The sequence below is a fragment of the Rattus rattus genome, chromosome 1 (genome assembly GCF_011064425.1).
Source record: "Rattus rattus isolate New Zealand chromosome 1, Rrattus_CSIRO_v1, whole genome shotgun sequence".
Taxonomy (NCBI): domain Eukaryota; kingdom Metazoa; phylum Chordata; class Mammalia; order Rodentia; family Muridae; genus Rattus; species Rattus rattus.
In genome coordinates, this window is record NC_046154.1 from 201,091,722 (window position 1) to 201,115,608 (window position 23,887).

At 45.3% G+C, this 23,887-nt stretch overlaps 1 protein-coding gene across 1 annotated transcript in view; it reads left to right on the forward strand.

The window, feature by feature from the left end:
* The first annotated feature begins 2,021 nt into the window (after positions 1 to 2,021).
* Positions 2,022 to 23,887, forward strand: part of Ppm1h (protein phosphatase, Mg2+/Mn2+ dependent 1H) — a 265,243-nt gene continuing 243,377 nt past the window's right edge. The window contains exon 1 of the mRNA XM_032913223.1: positions 2,022 to 2,646. Within this exon, the coding sequence (XP_032769114.1) occupies positions 2,402 to 2,646 (245 nt within the window). The 5' untranslated portion in view covers positions 2,022 to 2,401. The remainder of the gene's footprint in view (positions 2,647 to 23,887) is intronic.

The following is a 23,887-nucleotide window of genomic DNA, read 5'->3' on the forward strand; positions in this document are numbered from 1 at the left end:
TGTGATGAGCAGTTTGCATGTTTTAAAAAGAAAGCTTGCATGTTGAGAGATTCGTTCACAGTCTAGACACGCAAAAATTAAGAAGGAACTGAATTGGCATCGTTTAAAGACCTGACCCATTCAAAAGGATTTTGGTTTAGATTTATTTTTGTTTTATGTGGATGGATAATTTGGCTGCATGTGCGTCTGGGCACTGCATCAGGGCGTTGCCTGAGGAAACCAGAAGACGAGATTGGATCCCCTGGAACTGGAGTTGCGAAGGACCGTGAGTCACCATGTGGGTGCGGGGAATTGAACCATAGACCCCTGGAAAAGCGCTCAGTGCTCTAAATGGCTGAGCCTCTGGTCCAGCCCTCTGACCCACGTTTTATAATTAAAGGAATGAGGACTGAAATAACATTAACATGTGTTTGATACAAAAAAACATTAAAATAATATTAAAATAACGCATTGAGAGGGCTAGAAAGGTAACTCAGCAGTTAAGAGCACTCGTTGGCTGCTCTTCCAGAGGATCTGAGTTCAATTCCCAGCACCCACATAGCAGCTCACAACTGCCTATGCAACTTCATTTCCAGGGAATCTGACACCTTCACACAGATATTCAGACAGGCAAAACACCAGTGTAAATAAAAATAACAATAAATAAATTTAACTTTAAAAAACATTGGGGTTGGTATTTAGCTCAGTGGTAGAGCACTTGCCTAGCAAGTGCAAGGCCCTGGGTTCGGTCCTCAAAAAAAAAAAAAAAACAAAACAAAACAAACAAACAAAAACAAAAAAACAAACAAACAAAAAAACCCACTGCATTGAGAGCAGTGGTGTTTCGCTCATCCTTTAAAATACTGCCTAAGGTGAAATGGTCATGGGGAGGAAATACCTTTTTTTAAAAAATGATTCTAGATAGGAAGGAACCAATGGACTTCATCCAGGCTTAAGAGCAGGATTTCTCTCCTGGGAGTGCTGGGCTCTTCTTCCAGAGGGCCACCCCCTCTCCCGAAGCTGGACCACCACTGAAAACCTGCCCTCCCTGAGGATAAAGGCCTGCATTTCTGTATTCTTCCTGAAAATCTAAGGGAGCTACTTAGAGCTGAGCCGCACAAATTGTACAGTCTTAAATGGTAGATCTCGGAACATGACTTAAAACGGTTTAGCATAAACCTGTACTATGGCAAAAGGTTTTTTTTTTTTTTATGAAACAAAACCAATATTTAACAAAAGTTACTCGTGGAGAAGCACATTTATTATTCCCAAGACATTTAAATTAACATAAGATCACCAAAATATATTTTATTATAAGCATTATAAGTTTTTAAGTTTACATTTAATTCAGTGGCTGTGTTCTGTTTTTCTTTAGTTCTCCACGTGCCCTTAATTTTGTGCGGTTAAACTACTGCAGTAATAAAGATACATCTGTCGCTGTATTAGAGGAAAGAGCTCGTGTACATCTGTTAAACAACCCGGCGTATTCCTGGCTTCTTGGATATCTTTTGTTTTCGGTAGGAGAAAAAGCAGTCTACCTTCCGAACAAGGTGTGTTCAACGGACAGTAACACGTGTAGAGGTAATCAAAGAAAAGGAAAGTGATTCTCTAGCTGCCTGGGGGGAAACTTCAAATGACCCTAGAGTCCCCATTGTGTAGCGATGACTCCAGCACCTGGGTAGATCTGTCCTTTTCCCTCGCGGGACTGGGGAGACCGCCCACCACCACGATTGCACCTGTCTTCGCGAAGTTTCTTTTCCGGAGGTCAAAGGCACTTTTCCTCCTAGTGCCTACCCCACTTCTGGCTTCTCCCAGCTGCCTGAGGTCATGTGACAGCCCCTAACACCTGTCCAGCTACCAGCTCACAGCGCCCCCATCCTCCTCACCAGGTACCGACCAGGCCGGGCTGCGTCTCCCTAAGGTCACGGTCTCGGAGCTAGCCGTGCTCGGCCGGCAGGGGAGGGGCTGAGGCTGGGCCGGAGCGGCAGCCGGAGCCCGTGCAGCCTGATCATCACATGACTCGACGGCGGTAGCCGTGGCAGCAGGAGCGGCGGGTCCGCGGGCTCGCCGGGTGGGCTCAGCTCCGCGCACGCAGAAGCGGGGCGCAGGGGGGCGGGGAAGAGACCTGCCGCAGCCGCCTCCCGCCAGCCGTTCCCGGGACTCTCGCTGTCCCTCCTCAGCCGCCCGCCCGCTCCATGTCGCCCGGTTGCGGAAGTGTCGCTGGGAGAGGTGGCGGCGTCGTCGTCAGGGAGCACGGGAGGCCGGGGCTCGGCCCCCTGCAGCACTGAGCTCCCGGAGCCGCGCGTCCCAGCGTCCCCACCGCCCGTGCGCCCCGCGCCCGCCGCAGCCTGCATGCCCCGCGCTGCACCTCGGCCGGCCGCCGCCTCCTGCTCGCTCAGCGGCTGCCCGGCGCCGGAGTAATATGCTCACTCGGGTGAAATCTGCCGTGGCCAATTTCATGGGCGGCATCATGGCTGGCAGCTCCGGCTCCGAGCACGGCGGCAGCGGCTGCGGAGGCTCGGACCTGCCCCTGCGCTTCCCGTACGGGCGGCCAGAGTTCCTCGGGCTGTCTCAGGATGAGGTGGAGTGCAGCGCAGACCACATCGCCCGCCCCATCCTCATCCTCAAGGAGACCCGGCGGCTGCCCTGGGCCACCGGCTACGCAGAGTGAGTGCACCGGCGCCCCCGCTCTCCTCGCCGCCCCTCCCCGCCCCGTTCCAGCTCCTTCCTCTCACGGCTTCTGGGCACTAGGGTTCTCCACCAGCTCGGCCTCCAGGCCTTGGGCGAGAGCCTCTTCGCTTACACTGACCAGTTCCCCTTCTCCCCGCCCCCCCAAACCCCGGGCATGGGCTTTCGGACCCAGCAGTGGGTGGCAGAGGGGGATGGCAACGGCGCAGGACCGTGGGAACGCAGAGGTTGGACTGCTCTGATAATAAGGGGTCTGTAACACTTTGGGGGGGAAAGTGGGCAAGACAGCTCTGCTGAAGTTGCAACACGTTAGAAAAACCTGTATCAGTGTTCAACCCTCCACCCCCACCCCAAAATCTTTGTGCCCCGGCGTGAGGTCGATGCTTGCGGGAGGTGTTCCCGGGGCGGCGGGCTTGATGCGCGCGTGACTGCACGTTCGGAAAGGTCTTTCTGTGAGCTCTTTGGGCTTTATGGCAGGTAGTGAATGCCGCGCGACCAGTAAATGCCACTACGGTTTCCCACAGTCCTTGGGGAGATAGAAACTTCGGGTGTCGAATACAGCATTTTAGTAATCAGCTTTTGTGATTACGCGAGCTCTGGGGTGATTTGCTATTTAAAAAAAAAAAAAATAGAAAAGACCGAGTTAGGCAACGGCCGGGCATAGAACGGGGAGAGAAGGTTTCGTTGTCCTTCTGCTACTCCACGGCCACTTCTCCATTGACTATTATATTAATAAGCATCGTGTGAATGGTGGATAAGTAATGTTTTCTCACACCTAATATTACTATTTAGCTTTGTGGGACTGGAAGACTAGGAAAGAAGAGGGCATTTAGACCAGAATCCCCAGGCTAGTGACTGTGGGTCCAAAACCACTCTGAGCACACCTGTCCCTTTCCTTTTACACTCTGTAATCTTGGCCATCCCCAACCGATGCATGGCTTCTCTCTCTCTCTTCTCTGATTGGTTCGTCCAGGAACCAATAAATTTCCCCTGAGCCTCGGCGCTTTCATGCTGACCCGGTTCTGGTGGCCCAGATCCCCCCCAGCAGGCGTGGTTCCTTACAAGCCGAGTTCCGGTGCAGGAAGTAGGTGGCTTGCGAATCATTCTGCCTAGAATCTTGAATTCTTTTTCCTCCCGCGTCATCCTGTGATCGTGACTCCACGGGCTTGTGTATAAATGGGGATTGATGACTGGCTTGTGAAGAAAGGAACCCGAGGATTGGGTGTGCGGGGTGGGCAGACTGGCGTGAAAGAGGAGGAGCAGGAGGAACAGCAGCCGGTAACCTCCAAGAGGAAGCTGAAACCTAAAGTCGGGGACAAGTGCCTGCTAATTCAGCTAGTTCCTTGCCTGAAAAATAAGTTTAAACGCCATCGGACCCTTTGCAAGGTCAAAAGCAACTGGAGGTGTCTGACCCCATGATTGTATAGGTGGAGGCCTTGTGCCCGCTGTGCTCCCGAGCAGTGGAGGCTTGGAGCGTGGACACCTGAGGGTCTGGGTCATGCACTGGGAAATGGTGAGATTATCGAAGGGAGAGAGGGAGACAGGCAGGGAGGGAGGGAGGAAGCAGTATCACTGACAGTAGAAGCTAGCCTGGCACTGTGAAGGGGAAACCTCACAAAAGTATGAGGAAAAGAATTCTTCAGTGGTAAATAGGCATAGGAAGCTGAATGGCCCTACCCCCCCCCCAAGCCTGTTTCCTTGACTCTGTGAGGAAACCTGAGAGCTCTGGCTTATTCTAGGCTAGAATGAGAGATGTCCAGCTCTCACCACTGTAAAGGCTTCTTCTGTTCTTAACACTAGTTACAGACTGCACGCGTGTTTATTCATGCAAACATCCTGTACCCCTGGCCCCAGGAACAAAATGTTTGGAATGTACGCTTTTCCAAGTGTGTTTGGATGGACCTATGAACACTGCTGTATTCTGGCCCAAACAGGCTCCTAGTTGGTATTACTCTGTAGCATTTTCATAAAGCACCGTGTCAGGGGCATCCTTCCAAGTCAGTGTGGGTAGAATTGCATTTCCTCATAGCCCTGTACTGTAGACATGCTCCCACTCAACTGTGAACATGTTCTCACTGGGTATCCCAGACTAGAGAGAAGCCCTGTTGGCCATTCCTCAGACCAGTGTCATTCTTTTAAACTATGTTGCAGTAATAATAATGCTAATATAATTAATGCTAGGCACTCTTTAGTATTTTCAAGTTTACATTAGGCCATTAAAGTATCACAACAGTGTTATCATATCTACTTTGTTGTGAAATAATTAAACAACTTGCCCACATTAATACAATCTGTATCTGAACCCAGAGGTCCCTCTCTACAGTTTCAAATTATGATGCATCCATCTGACCCAGGGTGTGTCATTAACAAGGTAATGTCACTATCATTTCTCTCTCCTCATGACTACTTTCATGAGATGCCATAATGTGTACCACATCCTCAAACTTCAGACTGATTGAAACAAAGAAGGGATGGGTTGGGGGGGCATCAGAAGTTACTTCCTGTTCGTAGAGGAGGAACTGGGAGGCAGAAATCCTGTTCTCTTTGTTCTAGAAGGTTCCTGGGAGGGATAGAATAGACAGGAAGGTTATTTAACTAGTGGAAATAGAGGAATGCTTTTGAACCTAGACTTTATTTATGTCTCTAACAAAAGCTTGAACTTAGGGCTTGTGGTTTAGGCTGTCCAGCTCCTTGGTAGGCTGAGGCAGGAGGATCTCAGCTACCCAGGAGGCTGAGGTAAGAGATTAACAAGGTATATAGTTCTATCTGAGGTAGAGTGAGTTCAAAGCCATGCTAGGCAATTTAAGAAAATCACATCTCGTAATAAAAGGTAGAAAGATATGTGTACATACATACATAAACATGTATACAACATAGATGTAGACACATACATAGGCTAACACACATGCATTCCTAGGTGGAACAAGAAAGTATCCGATTTCAAGCCTACCAGGAGAGAAATCTTTCATCACCTGATGACAAGGGTGTTGACCAAAAGAAGTTTAAGCTGTAATGTTGACAACCCACCATTTTGGATGGCAGAAAATGGTCTATTTTTGTCATTTGTTGGTAATCCCTTTTAAGAAGAGATCATCTCTGCATGAGAATCCACAATAAGCAATCCGTATAAGTCAAGAGGGTACCAAGACTGAAGACCTTCCTCTATTCTGGAATTTACTAATGGGATTTTCTGGCTCCTTGAAGAGTTTCTTACTGTGGGGGACAATGTAACCACTCAATTGTCAGTTCTCACCTGTGGGTAGACATCAGATATTCTGAATACCAGGTGTTTACGCTATTATTCATAACAGTAGCAAAATTATAGTTATGAAGTAGCAACGAAATAGTTTTATGGTTGGGGGAGACCACAACCTGAGGAACTGTGTCAAAGGGTCACAGCATTAGGAATGTTGAGAACCAGTGCACTAGATTAAGGGGTACTTGACAGACAGCTCTTTAAGGGTCATGAAGCTCTTTAAAGCTAATGCAGTATTTTAAAAACATACATTAGCAAGTTCCATTTTGAAACTTGGCTTGGAAATCACTGACTGAGCCTGCCAGGTCTACTCAGAGATTGCCCGGGGAAGTCACTCTCTGACCCAGAAACTGAGGCAGCAACTTCACTCTGCTTCCACAAGTTCAAATGCCATGTTCCTGTGGCACAGGGACCTGAGGTCAGCTCGTTGTTTTAGTGGGCTAGAATCTTTCTTTTCAAACCTTTATTTATTTATTTTTCCTCTCACTTTCCTCCTCCCAGTCACCCCTATAGTAATCCTCCACCCATCCCAGGGGTCCCTTTTCTATGAGTGGGTAAGAGACCCCTGGGTATCCGTCCACCCTGGCACATCAAGTCTCTGTGAGGCTAGGAACTTCCTCTTCCCCTGAGGCCAGACAAGGCAGCCCGGCTAGAACGATATATCTCATGGACAGGCAACAGCTTTTGGGATAGCTCCTACTCCAGTTGTTCAGGATCCACCCACATGAAGGTCAAGCTCACATCTCCTACATATGTGTGGAGAGGCCTAAGTCCAGGCCATGCATGTTCTTTGGTTGGTGGTTCAGATGCTGAGAGCCTCAATGGTATAGGTTAGTTGACTCTGTTGGTCTTCCTGTTAAGTTCCTATCCCCTTTGGGCCTACAACCCTCCTGCTGTTCTTCCATAAGAGTCCCCAAGCTTCATCCACTGTTTGACTGTGGGTGTCTGCATCTGTCTGAGTCAGCTGCTGGGTGGATCCTCTCAGAGGACAGCCATGCTAGACCCCTGTTATGTTTCATCTGAGCTACTCTTAGCTCCATTCGGCCAGCCTTCTGGGCCATGTTTTTATGGCTCACATAACCCATGGTGGCTTCTCCTTCCTCATCCACCTTTTTCCCTTCATGGTTCTCCTCTCTTTTTAAACTAACTTTTCTACAAACCACAAGTGGCAGCCCCAGACATGTAGGCAAGCATGGAGTCTAGGCCTTAAACTGTAAAGACTGAGCCAGTGTTTTTGGGAGAAACATTATTTTGTATATTAAGCATTATCTAAGTTTTCTAATGATACATTTTTCAATAGTAACAATTGTATCATTTTTTCCACACTTGCAGCCCTCTTAAACATTACTTTGAGAACCTTTGTTAAATGAGCGTTACCTAAGTTCTTTGAGTCTCACGGAGTTCTAAACTGTAAACGTGTGATTGAAAGAACGTTATTAAGATCCAGATAGCAACTCAGGTATTTGAATTTGTCTTAGATATGTTGCGCACTCTACCTCTCGGTCAACGCCACCCACTGCCAGCTGCCGATAAATGCTATCAGGCGGCCATTCCCTACTAATATGAGATGTCATCGTGTGCCCCAGTAATGATAAACCATTTCTGTCTTGAAGCTCTGAAATCCCCCAGAGTGTTTTATTCTTTCCTGCTCTGGTCTCCCCTACACCCACTCTTTCTTTCAGACGCCCCTCCCCTTTTGCAGAGCCCTGCCTTGGAACTTCCTGTCTAGCCCATCATATAAGGGACCTGAAGGCTTTCTTTCTGCTGGTGGGAAAGGCTGAAAAGAAGCAGGAGGGTGGGGGCTGTCATTGAACTGCCCTGTCCAAAACAAATACCTGCAGGTAAGCAGAAGTCCAGAGTGGCTACAGCTGTTTCTTCTGCTTCGCTGGTGACATTCAGAAGGCTTTAAGTTTCCACATCTGAATTTCTACTTGCTAAGTTCATTCCAAGGTGGTGCTCCTGTGAGGGGCCATTTCCGTAGACAGATGCATTACCTTCCTTCCAGGACTCCTGGTGCTTTCTGGAACTGGATTTAGCCATTCTGACAGGTGTGTTTATTATCTGTGATAAAGCTCTGTTTGGGGAGACAATCTCATGTATAATATTGCTCTACCACACCAGGCTTTCTGTGTTTGGTAATAGCAACTCCCTTTGGTAACTTAACCCTGAAGACCAGGATTGTTTTCTTCAAACACATATTGCTCAAGACAGTTTTCTTAGTAGTGTTTGGAAGAAAAAAAATTTAAGTGTCTTGAGTTTTCTAATTTGCCCAATTTAATGGGCCTTTTCACTCGTGAAGTTATGCCCCTCCTCTGAGAAATAAACATTGTTCATCTGCACCTGTTATTTTCCTCTAGTGACATCGGTGCCTTCTTTTTCCTTTTAAATTTTATTTCCCCTGGCTATTTGCCTTTCTACAGCAGGCACTGGTCCCGTGCTGGGTCCATCATGTAATAAGAAACAGTCGTCATCTGCACTAATAGCATTGCCCGATGCCCACGCCTGCCCTTTGTGACCATCTTTGAAGTGGCATCAAGGGCTGTCACATTTTCAGATGTCAGACGTAGGTTTTTCTTTGCTGTGGTTTCAGTCTTTTAATATCTCTGGGCAATTTTGAGTCTCAGTACTTAGGAAACATGAGGGAAGCAAACAATTTTCCCCCCAGATAGTTTCGCGATTAGCTCTGTTCTCAAATGCCCCAAGACGTTTGCACATACCCACAGTAGAGAAAAAGGGCCCCCACTCATTCTGTGGACACACAGCAGTTGGTTCAGCTCTAGATAGCTGGGCCGATGTCTAGGAGCCGAGCGAGAGGTCAGTGGATCAAAAGTCACTGAACTGATCTGACCTGGCAGGATGGTTGCTGGACTCAGATCTGGATGCAAGCTCGAACAGTTGGCAAGGCTGAGGAGTTCCTCGGAAACTTCCTCAGCAGGATTTTTGCTAAGACCACAGGGTGTGGGTGAAGATCACCAGAAGAGAACTGAGAGCAGTTAGGGGCCACCTGTGTGTTGTGACCCCTTGAAGGATGGAACGACCTTTTCACAGGGGCGGCCTAAGACAATCAGAAAATGCAGATATTTACGTTACAATTCTTAACAGTGGCAAAACTGCAGTTATGAAGTAGCAACAGACATTGTATGGTTGGGGGTCGCTACAGCGTGAGGAATACTTTAAAGGGTCACAGCACCACTGACTTAGGGGTGCCCAACTAAAGCCTTATCAAGTATAGACTGTTTGCCACTTCTGCAAATGGGGAGATGGGCAGAGCGGGAGGAGAGCTTGCAGTTACCGAACCATGCTTTGATTCTGATTCATAGCATTGCGTCTGTGACCTTAGGTCATTACCGTGTTCCATACTGACTGTGGGTGGCACACAAAGTGTGTACGTGATGCCAGACAGACCTAATCACATAAGCTGGTGTTAAGGGTAATAGTGGAGGAGCCTTTACTAAGTGGTCCCCTTCAGTGCTTTTACCAGCTTTCTAATTTATTCTGTCACAGACACTTTGAAGGTAACACGAGGACAGCTTTTGATTTGCTTGGCCCATTTCCACACCCCCACCACCACTCCACCTCATTAGCTGCATCAGCGTTTACTCGGTGCAGCAGTCACGGCTTGAGATGTCGCTGTGTACGTACTCTGTACTGTGCGCATGCTCTGTACCGTGTACTTTCTGTGTGCATTTCATTGAGCGAATTCAGGACAAGTGCAGAAGCTCATTCAAAAGTGTGCACACCTTTTAAGTGGCAGGCTTAAGACCCATATCCAGTTCTCACTGCCACCTCTGGTGGTTTTGACCTGTCTTGTAAATAATTTCTTTTCTTTCTATTCATAAATTACGCCCATGTTTAAACTCCTATTCACCTCTAACAAGGAAAACAAGTTATAGAACTGTAAAAATGTGTTACTAAAAAGTTCAAATAATATGTAATTTACTGAAAGCTGTAAAGAACAAGTTGAAATTGCAAAGCCAATAACGGTTGTTAATACGTGAGCTATATCAGACTTACTATATCTTAATAAATAAGAGTGGATCGCTCGCACATGCCTTCGAAGGCGGCATCTTTGTGAGTGTGTATTGGACTCATCTGTAAGTCAGTATCCAGAGTGGCACCTGATATTTCAGTGGAAGGCTTAGTATTAATGAATCACTGGTGGTTGGTCCATCTGGGATTTACATTTAGGCTTTTAAGATTTATTCTGCTCCTCTAATTATTTCCTTAAGGACAATTTCTAGATGGGGAAAAGCCATGCACATTCATAATTATGATTCATTCTATCAGACTGGCCGTACCACTTCATGCTATAGTCAGCAATGTGTGACTGGAAACTGATTTAGCAGTAAGCCTTTGATGTTTGCTAAGCATCAAAAAGATGAGAAGCACTTCATTAAACTCAAGCTTGATGAAATGAAGTACTCACATATATGTTTCTATTATCTATCATATATTGGCCATTTGGATGATGATTCTTTCTGACTTATATAGTTTGTCTACTCTTTGGAGATAACTATTGTTTATTTATAAGAGCTCTTTATATGTTAAGGACATTAACCTTTAACCTATTACCTTGCAGAACTTTTCTCATATAGTGAGTATATTCATTACTCTTCTAATTGCTGAGACAAAAATTTCTGACAGAAGCAACTCTAGGAAGCATGGTTAGTTTTGGCTTACAGCTCCAGGGCACAGAACCCCTCACAGTAGGGAAGTCGTAGACGCAGGAGCCTGAGGTAGTTGCCACCTTGCATCTGCAGTCAGGAACCAGAGCTGGAGCTCAGCTAGCTTCCTTCTTTATATTTAGTCTGGAAAGCCAGTCCCACATTTGGGGTGGGGGTGGGTCTTCCCACCTCTGTTAACCTTATCTGTATAATCTCTTGTAGGCATGCCCAGTGATTTGTCTCTGTGACGATTCTAAACCTTATCAAATTGACAAGATTAAACAGTGTGTCCAATGTCTAACTATGTTTTTTCATTTACGTTGCGAGGTTTAACTTCTGTGCGATCTAATCTCTGTTATGGCTGGTATTCAGTATCAGTTCGAACTTTTGAAGTGCAACAGTAAACAGCTTAGCATTTTAGCTGCTGCGTGCTCTCGGTTATAAGGCACAGAAGCACAGCTTTGTAGAGCTATAGAGAAGACAATGTCACCTCAGTCCAAGCAGGTCAGGGGATCTCCAGTAGGAACTGCACCTCTGCACCAAGAAGCCACTCAGTAACAGACCAGCAGTTCTTCCTTTCCGTCACTGGCCTCACATCTGCCTGTCCCTGCCAGCAGGCAACCGGGGTGACTGACTGAGGCCTCCATTCCAACCTGGAGTCTGGGGAAGAGGCTGGATTTGGTTCAGCTTGTATCAGACAGAGGTCCATGTTTAGCTTCTATGCCTGTGACCAGGGAACCAAGACCACATCTCAGCATAGCCACCTGTGAGTCTGTCACAGGAAATAGCTCTTTGTAAAGAAGGAAGGGGTGGCAGTGTGGGCTGGGCAGACAGTTCAGAGAATTCTGCTATAGGTAACTCATTTAGTAACTGGCACTGGATTTCCCCATTTACTTCCGATGTATATGAGCAGAACAGAGAGCTAAATCGACCTCATTTTTATACATTCTTCAAATCAGCAAATCAGCGCTAAACAGTGAACCTTTAAAAGTAAAACGATTATGATGTCACTGATGAGTGAGATTTTAAAATGAAATCTCCTATGCGGCTGTATGCACTTGCTCTCTCCAATACAAATAGTACCTGAAATATTGTTTATTTGTGTTCGAATGTAAGGGCTGCCCTGCCTTGAGACTCGGGGTGGCGTCCGTGTTATGTATTTCTGTCCGCTCTTAGATTGACTATGGGAACCCAGGGGCGTCCAATTTTCTTGACATTGCAGCAGAATCTAAAAATTTATGCTCTAGAATGATGCCATCAAGGTACAAAAAAATTAGTAAAATAAAATGTACAAAAATCTTGGAATGCAGTGCTCTTGGGTAGCATTCCTATCTCTACTGGGGCTCATGGCCTATGGGTCACACATTGGCTACACTCTGACCTTTCGTTTTATCATTAATCTCCACCCTAGAATGGAGAGACTTGGGCTACCCATGGAACTCATGTGTTTTGAGGGCTTGTCGTAATGATTCTCTAATGCACATTAACCAAGGCGATGCAGCCCTTAAGACAGAGGCAAACCTCAGTGGGACCATATATCCCCACATATGTATTTTCCCTGCCCTGTTTTCTAGGCAGTTCTAGGCTGGTGAGAGTCATAATTATGTCAGCGAGTTTCTAATCCTGTTTTGTAAAACTGAAATTCCAGTTTAACCTTTTTTTTAAATCTCCCAAGGTCTATACCACTTCCCCCCATTAGATACAGGTCCAATCTGATGAGCTGCTAATATTCGTTTTGTGGTACGTTTTGTGAAAGTCTTCTCAGTACATTTAAAGTCCAAGGCCTGCTTTGGGTTGTCTCAGATCTCCAGGCAAGAAAAGCACCCAAAGGAAAATGGCTTGTTCCACAGTCTTCGGCATAAAATTTCATGCTGCCCATTTGGATATGAGAGACTAGGACCACAGTCTTACAGTGGCGGTTCATCTGCATGCCCTTATGCTCTTGCGTTAGACTAGAATTCCACAAGTGTGGTTGCATGCCTCACATCAAAACTTAGGAACGCCTCTGCGGATGCTGAGAGTGGGAGACACTTTTAACAGTCCACCACTGAAAAGCCAGCCAGTCAGGTGACTGCCAGGAAGCTTGTGTTCCTGTGTGTGTAGCCTGGGTTTTGTTTCTGGACGGGCTGTACTGTCAGCTACCTCTCCGGTGTCCGGAGTGAGGCTCTTACCCCGGGGTTTCAGACCTAGCTAGTATTGCAGTTCCTAGTTCTGGCCCCCGTTTTCTGTTTTCTGTTTTGGTATAAAACAGAGGAATTGGATTGGCGGTTTCCATCATTTTCCCTTTATAACATTATTCCCAAAATACTGAGAAAAAAGCAACATAGGATTATCTTCATTTTGGGAGAGGATGGACAATCGAATCATTTGCTATCATTAACGTGTTGGTTATATTTGACAGCCAGAAGTATAGAGGTACATGATCTCGGGCACGAGGACAGTTTTTAAATCAAGTACTTTTACTCTTCTGAAAACACTGTGAAACTGCCAGTGTTGTTCTGTTCTTTTTAATAGACCCATAAAACCGGGGATTAACTATCCTAGAGAATGCTAAGGCCCTTTCACTTCTGAACTCTGAGTCCCTGGGGTCAAACTAAGAACAAAGTATGTTGCCTTCCAGACTGAATATCGTCCAAGTGAGACCTGCCACCACCTTTGCTGTAGTATTTTCCCCCACTATTTTCTTATGAACCCCCCACACCCTTTATTTTTTTAAAGACAGGATCTCACTGTGTCACCCTGGCAGAGGACTCACAATAGACATCCGGCTGGTCTGGATCCCAGAGAGATCTTCCTGCACCTGCCACCCAAGAAATAGAAGTAAAGGTTTGAAACCTGCAGAAATGAGGCCAGTAGGTACCAGCACCCACGTCCCTGTTATCTAGATTCTGTAATTCCTATCTTGCTGTATTTGCTTCGTGTGCTGTCATTCAGTCCAACCTTGAAATTGTTACATATGTATTTTCCTTAATCCCGTTACTTTAAACTATGCTATTCTTTCTGATATAATTAAAAATTTTGGACTGATAAGTTTTGATTTTTCCAAATGAGGAAAAACCACTAGCAATTGGTTCTTCTTTGATGTCAGGGGTGGGACGGGATGCCTCACCTTGGACTTCTGCATCATTGGTACCCTGCAAATGCCTCCTTGGCTCTTAGGCTTTCTATGCCAGCATTTCTCAACCCGCGGATCACGACCCTTTGGGAGTTGAATGACCCTTTACTGGGGTTACCTAAGACCATTGGAAAACATAGATATTTACATCATGGTTCATAACATTAGAAAATACAGTTATGAGGCAGCAACGAAAATAATTTTAGAGTTGGGGGTCACCACAACATGAGAAACAGCACTTATGAAAGGGTCGCAGCATCGGGAAGGTTGAGAATGCTATGCCATGTCTCAAGCCATAAGCCTTGAAGCCAATCTGTCCACTCTGTGCAGGGTGTCACTGAGAGCTTTGCGTGAGGTTAGCTTGGAGGAGGTCTCTTGCTGTGTCCCTGCTTAGTGTCATCATGAATAAGTTGTTTGAAACTTGAGTCATTCTCCCAGCCGGGGGCCGGTCAAGGGACTGTTTTCCAAGAACGTTCTTTAATAAAGACTCCAGGATGGAGCCTGGATAATTCTCAGGATGAATCGGGACATCTTGGCCTGTGACCTCTTAGTTCTGAAGCAGAGATCGTCTTCTAGGGCTGGGAAGATCAGGGAACCTCTGTGCCCAGTGTCTCTGTTCTCCTGGTGTGCACAGGCCAGTTCTGTTTTCCTGGCGTGTAAATTCATGCTATTTTTTTTTACACTATCTCTGAATTTTCTCTATAGTAGTGGTTCTCAACCTTCCTAATGCCGTGACCCTTTAATACAATTCCTCATGTTGTGGTGAACCCTAACCACAAAATTGTTTTCATTGTGACTTCATAATTGTAATTTTCTAATCTTATGAATCATAATATAAATATTTTTGGAGACAGAAGCTTGCCGAAGGGGTCGTGACCCACAGGTTAAGAACCACTGCTCTAAGTGACTGTACAATTTAAACACTTGGAAGTGTTTTCTGAGGATGGATTTTTTTTTACGCTTTCTTGACATAATAAAGATATTATAATAATAGTACTACTAATAATGCTCATTTATAACTGTGGCTGTAGATGGTTGCTAAGCACCCGCATGGGTCCTTTATATAAACATCTTTGGTGGAGAGCATCCCAGCATCTGACTGTGTTGCTCTCTGTGTCTCTCTGTCTCTCTACCAAAATAAATAAAAACAGAAGAATAAGACGAGAGCTGACGAGAACTCTAGTTATCTCAGGATCCCATGCTGTCTTCCCATGCCAGTGCTGGCTACTGAGTGGTTGAAATGAGTGGGATAATCCATTAGGAAAGAGCAACCCCGCCAGCCAGGGGACTCGGTGGAGAAAGACTCTGAAGTCTATGGTCTGAGTCCCAGCCCTAGGACCCACACAGTGGGAGGAGACAGCTTACTCCTACGAACTGTCATGGGGCCCCACACATGCTCGGTGGCCCGAGTGAGCACATAAGGGGCACACAAGATGATTGTAGTTAGGCAGTGACAGCGGAAGCCATCCTATCCTCGTAAACAGTCACCATGAAAAGGAGTTTAATGTTTCTGCCACTCAAGCGAAGCTAACAAGGCAGAATTTTCAGGCAGCTCTACATTGGATGGGGGAAATGAACACATCACGTTTTCACGTTTTGAATAAAATTATGTTTTTCAGGCACTTTGAAATAATTTCACTGAAGATACCAATCTTTCTTAGTTATACTTAACTTCCCTGGTATATGGGCATTCCTAAGTGAAACAGTAACTGGGACTGTCAAATTAGCTTTTTTTTTTTTTACTAGAAAGTGCTTTTCTTTTCTCCATAATATAATGTCTTTGAAAATGTATTAAACCTTGAAACCAATCTGTCCACTCTATGTAGGGCGTTAAGAAGTGGATCATGCTACTTGGAAATGGGCTTTGGAATTCTCAAGACTGGAACTCAAATCATAAGTCAGATTTTATGAGACTCTTTTTAACTTTTGGAGATGTTACCTGAGTTTCAAACTAAACAGTCAGGTTTTAAAGGGTTTGTGTTTCAGCCTAGTGATTTGGAGAGCAACAAGGCTCCCAAAATTGAGTTTAGGGTCCCTAGCAATATTTGCTCTCAAGTAACCATATAGATTGTATATATGTCCATTGATGACTTGTTAGGTCTTATGAACCTTGCCGGACCACCAGTGTAATTAATCATTGCGGGTCTGTGTGCAGACAGGCAGATCAATTGCTTGTCGAGCTGAGAGAGTCAAAGTGGCGTGTGTACTGTCCTTTTAGGGAGATGATAAATAGATTTTTTTTAAGCATACGAAAATGATGCCTTTTTACCGTATGACCATTTCCATATTATGTATAGGAAGGAGGACAATCTCAAGTAATAAATTGACCACTTTTAAAAATAGAAATGTGGCAGATCATTGAGTTATTTAAGCGACCAGTTCTGGTAGGCCACTAGCCATTCCGTGTCGTTTGGAGAAGGCGAGAGAGCATTGACAAACTATGCTTAGAATCCAGAGCTGGTAGGAGCCAGAGCTGGGACGGGACCGCTGAGGAGGAAGCGGTTTGAAGGCAGAAGAGATGGCGATAGCTTGTAAGAGCATGTGAAGGATGGTCCCGCTGGGAAAGCAGGCTGCTAACAATACAGAAAGGACTCGAGCCTTTTCTCCTCAACATAAGGACGAAATGAATACAGTGCTTGGTTGAAAATGACCAGCCTGTGAGGAGGGAGGACTCTGGGATGTGTTGTTTGGGGAGAAGCAGCAGCTTCATCGGTCCTTGGGATAGCGTCCCTCCATAATGCAGAAGGTGGAACAGAGCCAGAGGCGGATTAGGTAGCCTCCTGGCACCTCTCCCTGTTCTTACTGATGGGTGGAGGCTGCCGAAGGCCGGGCTGCTCTGCAGCTAGAACCAGGTGTCCAGAGCGAGCGTGGCTGGTAACGCAGCACAGCCACAAATAGGAAAAGCGTAGACTTGGCAAGCGGGACTGTGGCAGCTGCTGTTTTCTTATTTTTTTAAATAGTCCTCACGTGGGGATTCCACGGGCCACACTTGAAGCCCGCTGTCTCTCCTGCCCCAAGGCACCAGGTGAATGGACAGAGGCCACCTGGCTGTGACAGTCCTTTTGCACCTGGTGCCCTCCTGAAGCCTGACTTTCTCTTTGCTGTTCCACGTATAGCTCATCCTGGGTGCCACCTGTGTGCTGCCTTTCCATCTGTGAGACAAAAGGCTCGAGGTAGATGCTCGTGTAAGTAAGCGTGGATTAGGCACCTCACAGGTTCAGAAATCTAAGTCTAAGCCAGCCTGGCTCTTGGCCTAGGTGGCATGCTACGTGCATCATGGGTCACCTCATGATGGCCAAAGGAGAAGGGGGCGGGAGGGGGCAGAGGGAGAGCTCTCCTGAGTTCCTTCAACAGGTGCCTCAGTGACTGAACTGCCTTCAACTGGCCTTGCCTCTTAAAGGCTCCAGACACTCCCAGAAGTGCTACCCTCTGGAGACCAGTCCTTGAGTGCATGGCCTGTGGGAGACATGGGACCTCAGGATGTGAGCATGTGATGATCTGGACTCCTAAAAAGATTGCTTCTTTACCTTTGACCCTCTCGTCCTTGTCATCGACGTCTCGGTTTTAAGAATCTTTGGGGGAAGATTTCCTTTGCGAGCTATGCCACATAAGCATGAGTTTCCTCCGAGAGAGAGAGAGAGAGAGAGAGAGAGAGAGAGAGAGAGAGAGAGAGAGAGAGAGAGAGGGGGGGTGTCCCCCAGGCCCCAGGACACTATGGCTTCGGCCTTCTAGTGCTGCCTTCCCGGATCCCTATTCTTGCAGATTCTGCCCCAGGGCTGGATTTTTGAGGACTTTCCCCTGTGTGTTCAGGTCAGGTTCAAGACCATTGTGTTTACAATTTAAATATTCTCAACACCTTCCTCAAGCACACTGCTCCAGAAAGTCTCCAGTGTTCTGTTCCTTGTTGAAAAACTGCTTCATAATGGTTTTATTTTCTTGGCTTCCACTATGCTGCCAAGTAGCCTGATAGGCCTGATGCTGGTCGCTGCAGATTTAATTAAACTCGTGCTGAGAATAATATTTTCCCAGCAGAGTTCAACCCCAGGGCAAAAGCCTCTCCTGTAAAATTTTCTGTCGTTTGCTAACTATGAATGAGAAGAACTTAGAAATATCTTTAGATGGTTACTAACCTCTCAACAGGGGGAAACATGAATTAATTAGTCAGGAACTTAGAATTTTTAATGTTTGTATATTCTTTATTATGGAAATGACAGGTTTGTTGTTGGTGCTTCAAGTTCTTATAAACATTACAAAGAGCATAATTATATTTGTTATTTATCAATAAAGTGATGAACTATGATCTCTCAGTATATACGTATCTATGAAGTGAGATCCTTCTCCATACTCGGTATTTTTCTTTTTAAAATTTTATTTATGTATTTTGTGTGTTTCAGTGTTTTATCTGCACGTACACTTGTACACCAGAAGAGGGCATGAGGTCCCATGGAACTACAGTTATAGAAGGTGGCGAGCCACTGTGTGGGTGCTGGGAATTGAACTCAGGGCCTCTGTAGAGAGCAGCCAGTGCTCTTGAACACTGAGCCATCCGTCCATCCCCTCGGTACTTTTCTTAACCTTAAAACGAATATCTTTCCATGTAAATTCAAATATTTTCTTTCTTTGTGAGATAGCTTTTGATAGGACAGTAGGCTGGCTTGAACAGGCTCTCTAGCCCACACGAGTATGGTGTGATGTTTCCGTCTGCTGGGTGCTGAATACAGATGTGAGAGCCACCACACCTGGCCTGACCTATCATTTTTAGTAACTCCATGTTGTCTCTTGTGATCGCATGTGCGCACGCGCGCGCGCACACACACACATACACACACACACACACACACACACACACACACACACACTCATCCGTGGAATTCTTATATATAAATCCACGTTAAGTCATAATGTGAAAAATGTCAGGTTTAAGGGGGGTTTGTTTTTGTTGTTTTTGGGGGGGGGAGTTGCTTTTGTTTTTTGATGAAAAATATCCAAATGGGAATTTTGAAAAATCTCAGATAATGTATTTTCTCTGAAATTCCTTTAGTAATATGTTTGCTGAGTTACACCTGCCGGATGAAGGAACATTACTTCTCTTTTGTACATTTAAGTTTAAATTTTGTGTTTTAGATAAATGTTCTTTATGGACCAATTTAAGGCCCGTCTGAATGATTCTTCCACATGAAAGGAGTATCTCAGCTCTTAGGACATTTGACAGTATGAACGGTGATGTTAGATTTTATTTTTTACAGAATATTCTTGAAGTGTCATAGTTATTGTTCATATGTATATTATATATTCATATATGTATATATACATATATGCATACATACACATACATACATGTATATGTGTACACACAGACACACACACACACACACACACACACACATCCCTCCATACTTATCATAAAATCAGCCCACCGATGATCCAATGTAGAACTGATCTACTGGGAACATACTATAGTTCACTTCATTGCACGTGAAGGGAAAGTCAACTTTGCCCTACAGGCTGATGGTAAAGTATGGTTCAGTTCACAAGTGTGAAGTGCCACCACACCTGGAGGTTTCAGATTCACTTAGCAACTGGTGTCTGTTGGCCGAATGGCTCCATGTATTCTGCACCTGCTCTGCCCTGTGTGATGTGACTAAACTTTTCCTGGGAAGATACAACACAGATTTCTACTCACCCCTGATAAGGGAGTCCACAACAGACCAAAAGTCCAACTTGGTGAACCAGTGAGTTTTATTGGGGTTACTTATAGGAATATAGGTGAAAGGTTACTTACAGGAACAGAAATGACTCAAAGACAGCTGCATCACCAAAGCCCATCCCAGCATGGTGAGGAAAACTCAACCGTTTGGAGAAAGTCCTTTCCTGGTGGTTCAAATCTCTTCCAGGCAGCCCAGCTGGTCTAAATCGCTTCATGCTTTCTGCTTCTTGAAACTATCTGGTCAGGTGTCAGTCTTCTTTACAGCTCTGCTTCCTCCATCATAGAGGCTGAGTTTTTATAGCTTGGTCTGGGAGTGTGTGACCTAGTGAATTTGGTCAGTTTCAGGGACTTCCTGAAGCTAATGTTAGTTGCTTACCTTTCCGTTTAAGGAGTGTCCTGAAGGATGGAATGGTTTAGTCTCCAGGAAACTACTGTGTAACAGACACCCTGAAGGGAAATGAAACACATCCAGCTTTCCTATCCTTAAAAAGCCACTAAGAATTAAGGACAAATCCTTCTGGAGAAAGTAAGTTTTTTGGTTTAGATGAGTGAGTAGCTAACAGAGAGGTGTGTCTTGTTGTTGAATTCAGAAACTATAGAAGTTTCCACTCACTGGCAGTCATTTCACCTATCCAGTGCCTCCCTGCAAACCCCTATTTCCTGTCCATTATTCTTGTTCTATTGTTTAACAAACCTATTTGGCAGAGTATACAATAAGAGTGCGTAATAAACCACATTCTGGGGCTTCCGTTACCAACTGAAAATATTAAATGGGAAAATTGAGATTGGCAAGTCACACATTTTAAACTAAGTGCCTTTCAGGCTAGTGTGATAAAACCTAGGGCTATCTTATCAATACGCACAAACCATTCCTTAGTCCAGCATAGCCACACTGTGTGTGTTACTCTCCTGCCCGCGCTTAGCTGTTGGTTACTAAATGGACAGCATTAAAGTGCTTATGTTCAAGCATTTCTTCTGTACCAGCCTAAGGGTGTGTCACGATGCCTGCATCATTCACCTCTTTTCATCTCATGAATAGGCTCCTATCCTCTTAATGTCCACAGATGCATGAATACAGCCCAATAAGCTATCCTGGAAAATACCATTTCACCTAACTTTTATTATTTATATTGTGTTTATCTCACTTCTGATTATTGCTATTCTTCTTTATTGTGCCTAGGTTGAAAATTTAAGCTTTATCGTAGATTCCCGTAGACAGGGGAAGTGTAGACTTTAAGCACTGGTAGGCGCCCTCTGAGTCCCTGAATGTAGTCTGTGAAGAGGAGGGAGGATGACTGTGTCACAGATTGCCTGCGCATTAACCCTTTATGTACAAGCCGAAGCTTTATTGAATTAGGTGCAGGGTGGACTGTTCCTGCTGGAACTTGCAGTTTGCAAGTGATGCAGAAGCTCAACACTGCCCACTGTGGCTTCCCTCTCCAGCCACCATTTAAAATCCCGCACCTGTAGGTACAAAGGAACTAAAACAAGAAAATTCTGGATTAAATTAAAATTCTTAGTATCCGTTCTCCTCTTGGTGTTCAGAAACTGGCCCCAGAATGCTTTTATTCCTGTTGGCCATGCCTAATGTTATTTCGTATATTTAGAAACCAAAACAAAACATTTAACGGTGTTTATAAATTCACTTAATGAACATGTTCTTTTTTGTGTTTTAAATAAAGTCTAGGCCAGTGTGGCTAGCCTGGACTAAAACTCACTAGGTAGTGCAAGCTAACCTGGGAGTTACAATTTTCCCGTCTCGGTAAACATTATTAATTAAATATTAATTCTAAATTAATAATACATTTATTAATAAATTAATTCTGAAGCAAAGGCGGACACCAGCTGTCCCTTGAGAACATCAGACATATCTAGGATTTTCCCAGACTATATTCTGGGAACTGCTGGTGTGGCATTTATTACAGAATTGGAACGAACACCTTTTAATTTTATGTTGTGAACTGTGTTCTATCACCAGAGTCACCATCGAAAGCAATTCTTCTGCTTCTGACATGAAGACAAATCAGAAATTCACTCCCCCCACAGCCCCCGCCCCCGTGATCTTTCGTCTCCCAGGTGCTTCGTCTTCTCCTGAGGTCTTGTGGGGCTTGTGTGCCCGGGCTCTGTAAGACCATTAAATGGTTGTTTGGGGTTAGCGCTCTCTGTACAGCCTTGGTGATAAAAGTGCTAGGGCCACAAGTCATTAGTCAGAGATAAAGTACACATCTTCGGGCACTGTGGGTTTTTGCATTTCCCGGATCACCCAGTGTGGTATTCTTCCGTTCCCTTCTTTGAATTTATTGTGACTCTGTACGCCATGTGTTCCAAGGGTAAAAAGTGCAAAGCTTTTAACCCTTTGCACGCTCGCCGGGAAGAGAGAAACCTGTACACAGAGGTGCAGAAGAGGCTCTGGTGCCAGGAGACAGACCATGGTAATGTAAGTGGCCCCGGGGTCATCTCTGTTTATCCTCCTCCCAGCCAGTGGCTGCAGCAAGATGCTTCACATTTTCAGTCCTCTGTCAGCTTAATCCTAAATCAGGTCATTGCCTCAGCCGTTTCCAGCTGGACTACAGATGTAGGTGTTAGAAGTTGCTCGCCGATTAATTGCTACCGGCCCGTAAACTGGGGTAGCATGCATACACACTCCGTGGGTTGGTTGGTTGTCCTCTGTGTCCCTTTTCTTTTTAGGCTGGGTCTTAAACACAAGCTCTGAAAGGTCTGCTTTCTGCAAGGATCTGCAAAAGAAAGGTCTTCTTGTGACAAGAGGGGGAAGTGAATCTTTAGATCTAGTTACATTGATAAAACGGTGCACACTTCTCCAACGTATAGTGAAAACCCAGCTATGGTGGATTGGTGACATATCCTCTCACGTAGAACCATAGTCTGCCCCTCCCTGCCCTTCGCAGCACTAGAGGAAATGATACCAAGTGGAACTTAGGACACTGAGTCAGAGAATAACAAAATTTCAATAAAAGCTCATGGAGTTTTGGAAGGGACTAAAGCTATATGAACCCCTACCCCCAACTTCTTGGTGGTAATGCTTCGGTTAGTGCTTTGTTCAAGAACGTCGATCGGATGGATGGATGGCTGTGTTAACTGAAAGGGGATTCTTCAAACACTTTACCAGTGAAACAGATAACATCATGTTGGTAATGACAGGTTGTGAGTTACATTCCATAGTAGCCACCTTTGTGACAAGATCCACTTCTAGCTAGATATTAATTCGTCCACGTCTGGATAGGGCCTCCTGAAAGTTGATGGGAAAGTGGTTGGAACATCTTACTGATCTTTCTTGAATAAAATAAAATTAAATAAAAATGGAGCTCACAAATATTGTAAATTCAATCCCCCTTGTCAGTCCCAAGATACACATGGTTGGGTGACCCCAGGATGTCCTCACAGCACTCAAAACCGTGCTGTCACTTGGTGCTGAGCTAATGTCCTCCTCTCCGAGAGCTAAATTGCTGTGGAAAGGACTGTGCTTGATGGGATTTTAATCAATATGCTGCACTTTCATGCGGCCCCAAAGCCGGAGCACCTCTGTGCTCACCTCAGCATCTCTAACCCAGAAGGGCATGGTGTCTTGCTTGTGATTTGATTTGGAAATTCACAGAAGTCAAATTGTGCTCTTGAGCTACCTGGAAAATGTGCAACTTAATATGTCAGTGTATGACACACTTTAGTGTGTTCAAGATAGTTCTCTTTGCCTTGTATCTTAGTCAGGGATTCCATTCCTGGATAAAACATCATGACCAAGAAGCAAGCTGGGGAGGACAGGGTTTATTCAGCTTACACTTCCACACTGCTGTTCATCACCAAAGGAAGTCAGGACTGGAACTCAAGCAGGTCAGGAAGCAGGCGCTGATGCAGAGGCCATGGAGGGATGTTACTTACTGGCTTGCTTCCCCTGGCTTGCTCAGCTTGCTCTCTTATAGAACCTAGGACTACCAGCCCAGGGAAGGCACCACCCACAATGGGCTGGGTCCTCCCCGCTTGATCACTAATTGAGAGAATGCCTTAGCTGGGTCTCGTGGAGGCATTTTCACAACTGAGGCTCCTTCCTCTGTGGTAACCCCAGCTTGTGTTAAGTTACACGAAACCAGCCAGTACAGTCTGTACTGGTTCTTTGGATTTGAACTGTTGGGGATTGTTTTTCTGGAGTGGACGCTGTGCGGTCAGCATCCATCCATCCTTGAAGGCCATCAGGGACAAATGGCTACAGATGAAATGGTCTGGACTCTACCTACATCAGCTTCCTCTTTAATGTGCTTCTGGATCCCATTATCTGATCGATTATCTTTGATCCTAGTGCCTTTGCTCATCCCACACCCGTGTCACCATCTGTTTCTACACGAGGGTTATTCTGACTGGAAAGGGTATGCTCACAGAGAAAGTGTGCTCTTAAACTTAATAAATATCCTTTTCGGTGCTCTGTTGGTTTTTATCTCCTCTCAAGTAATGACTTACCTTAGTTACTC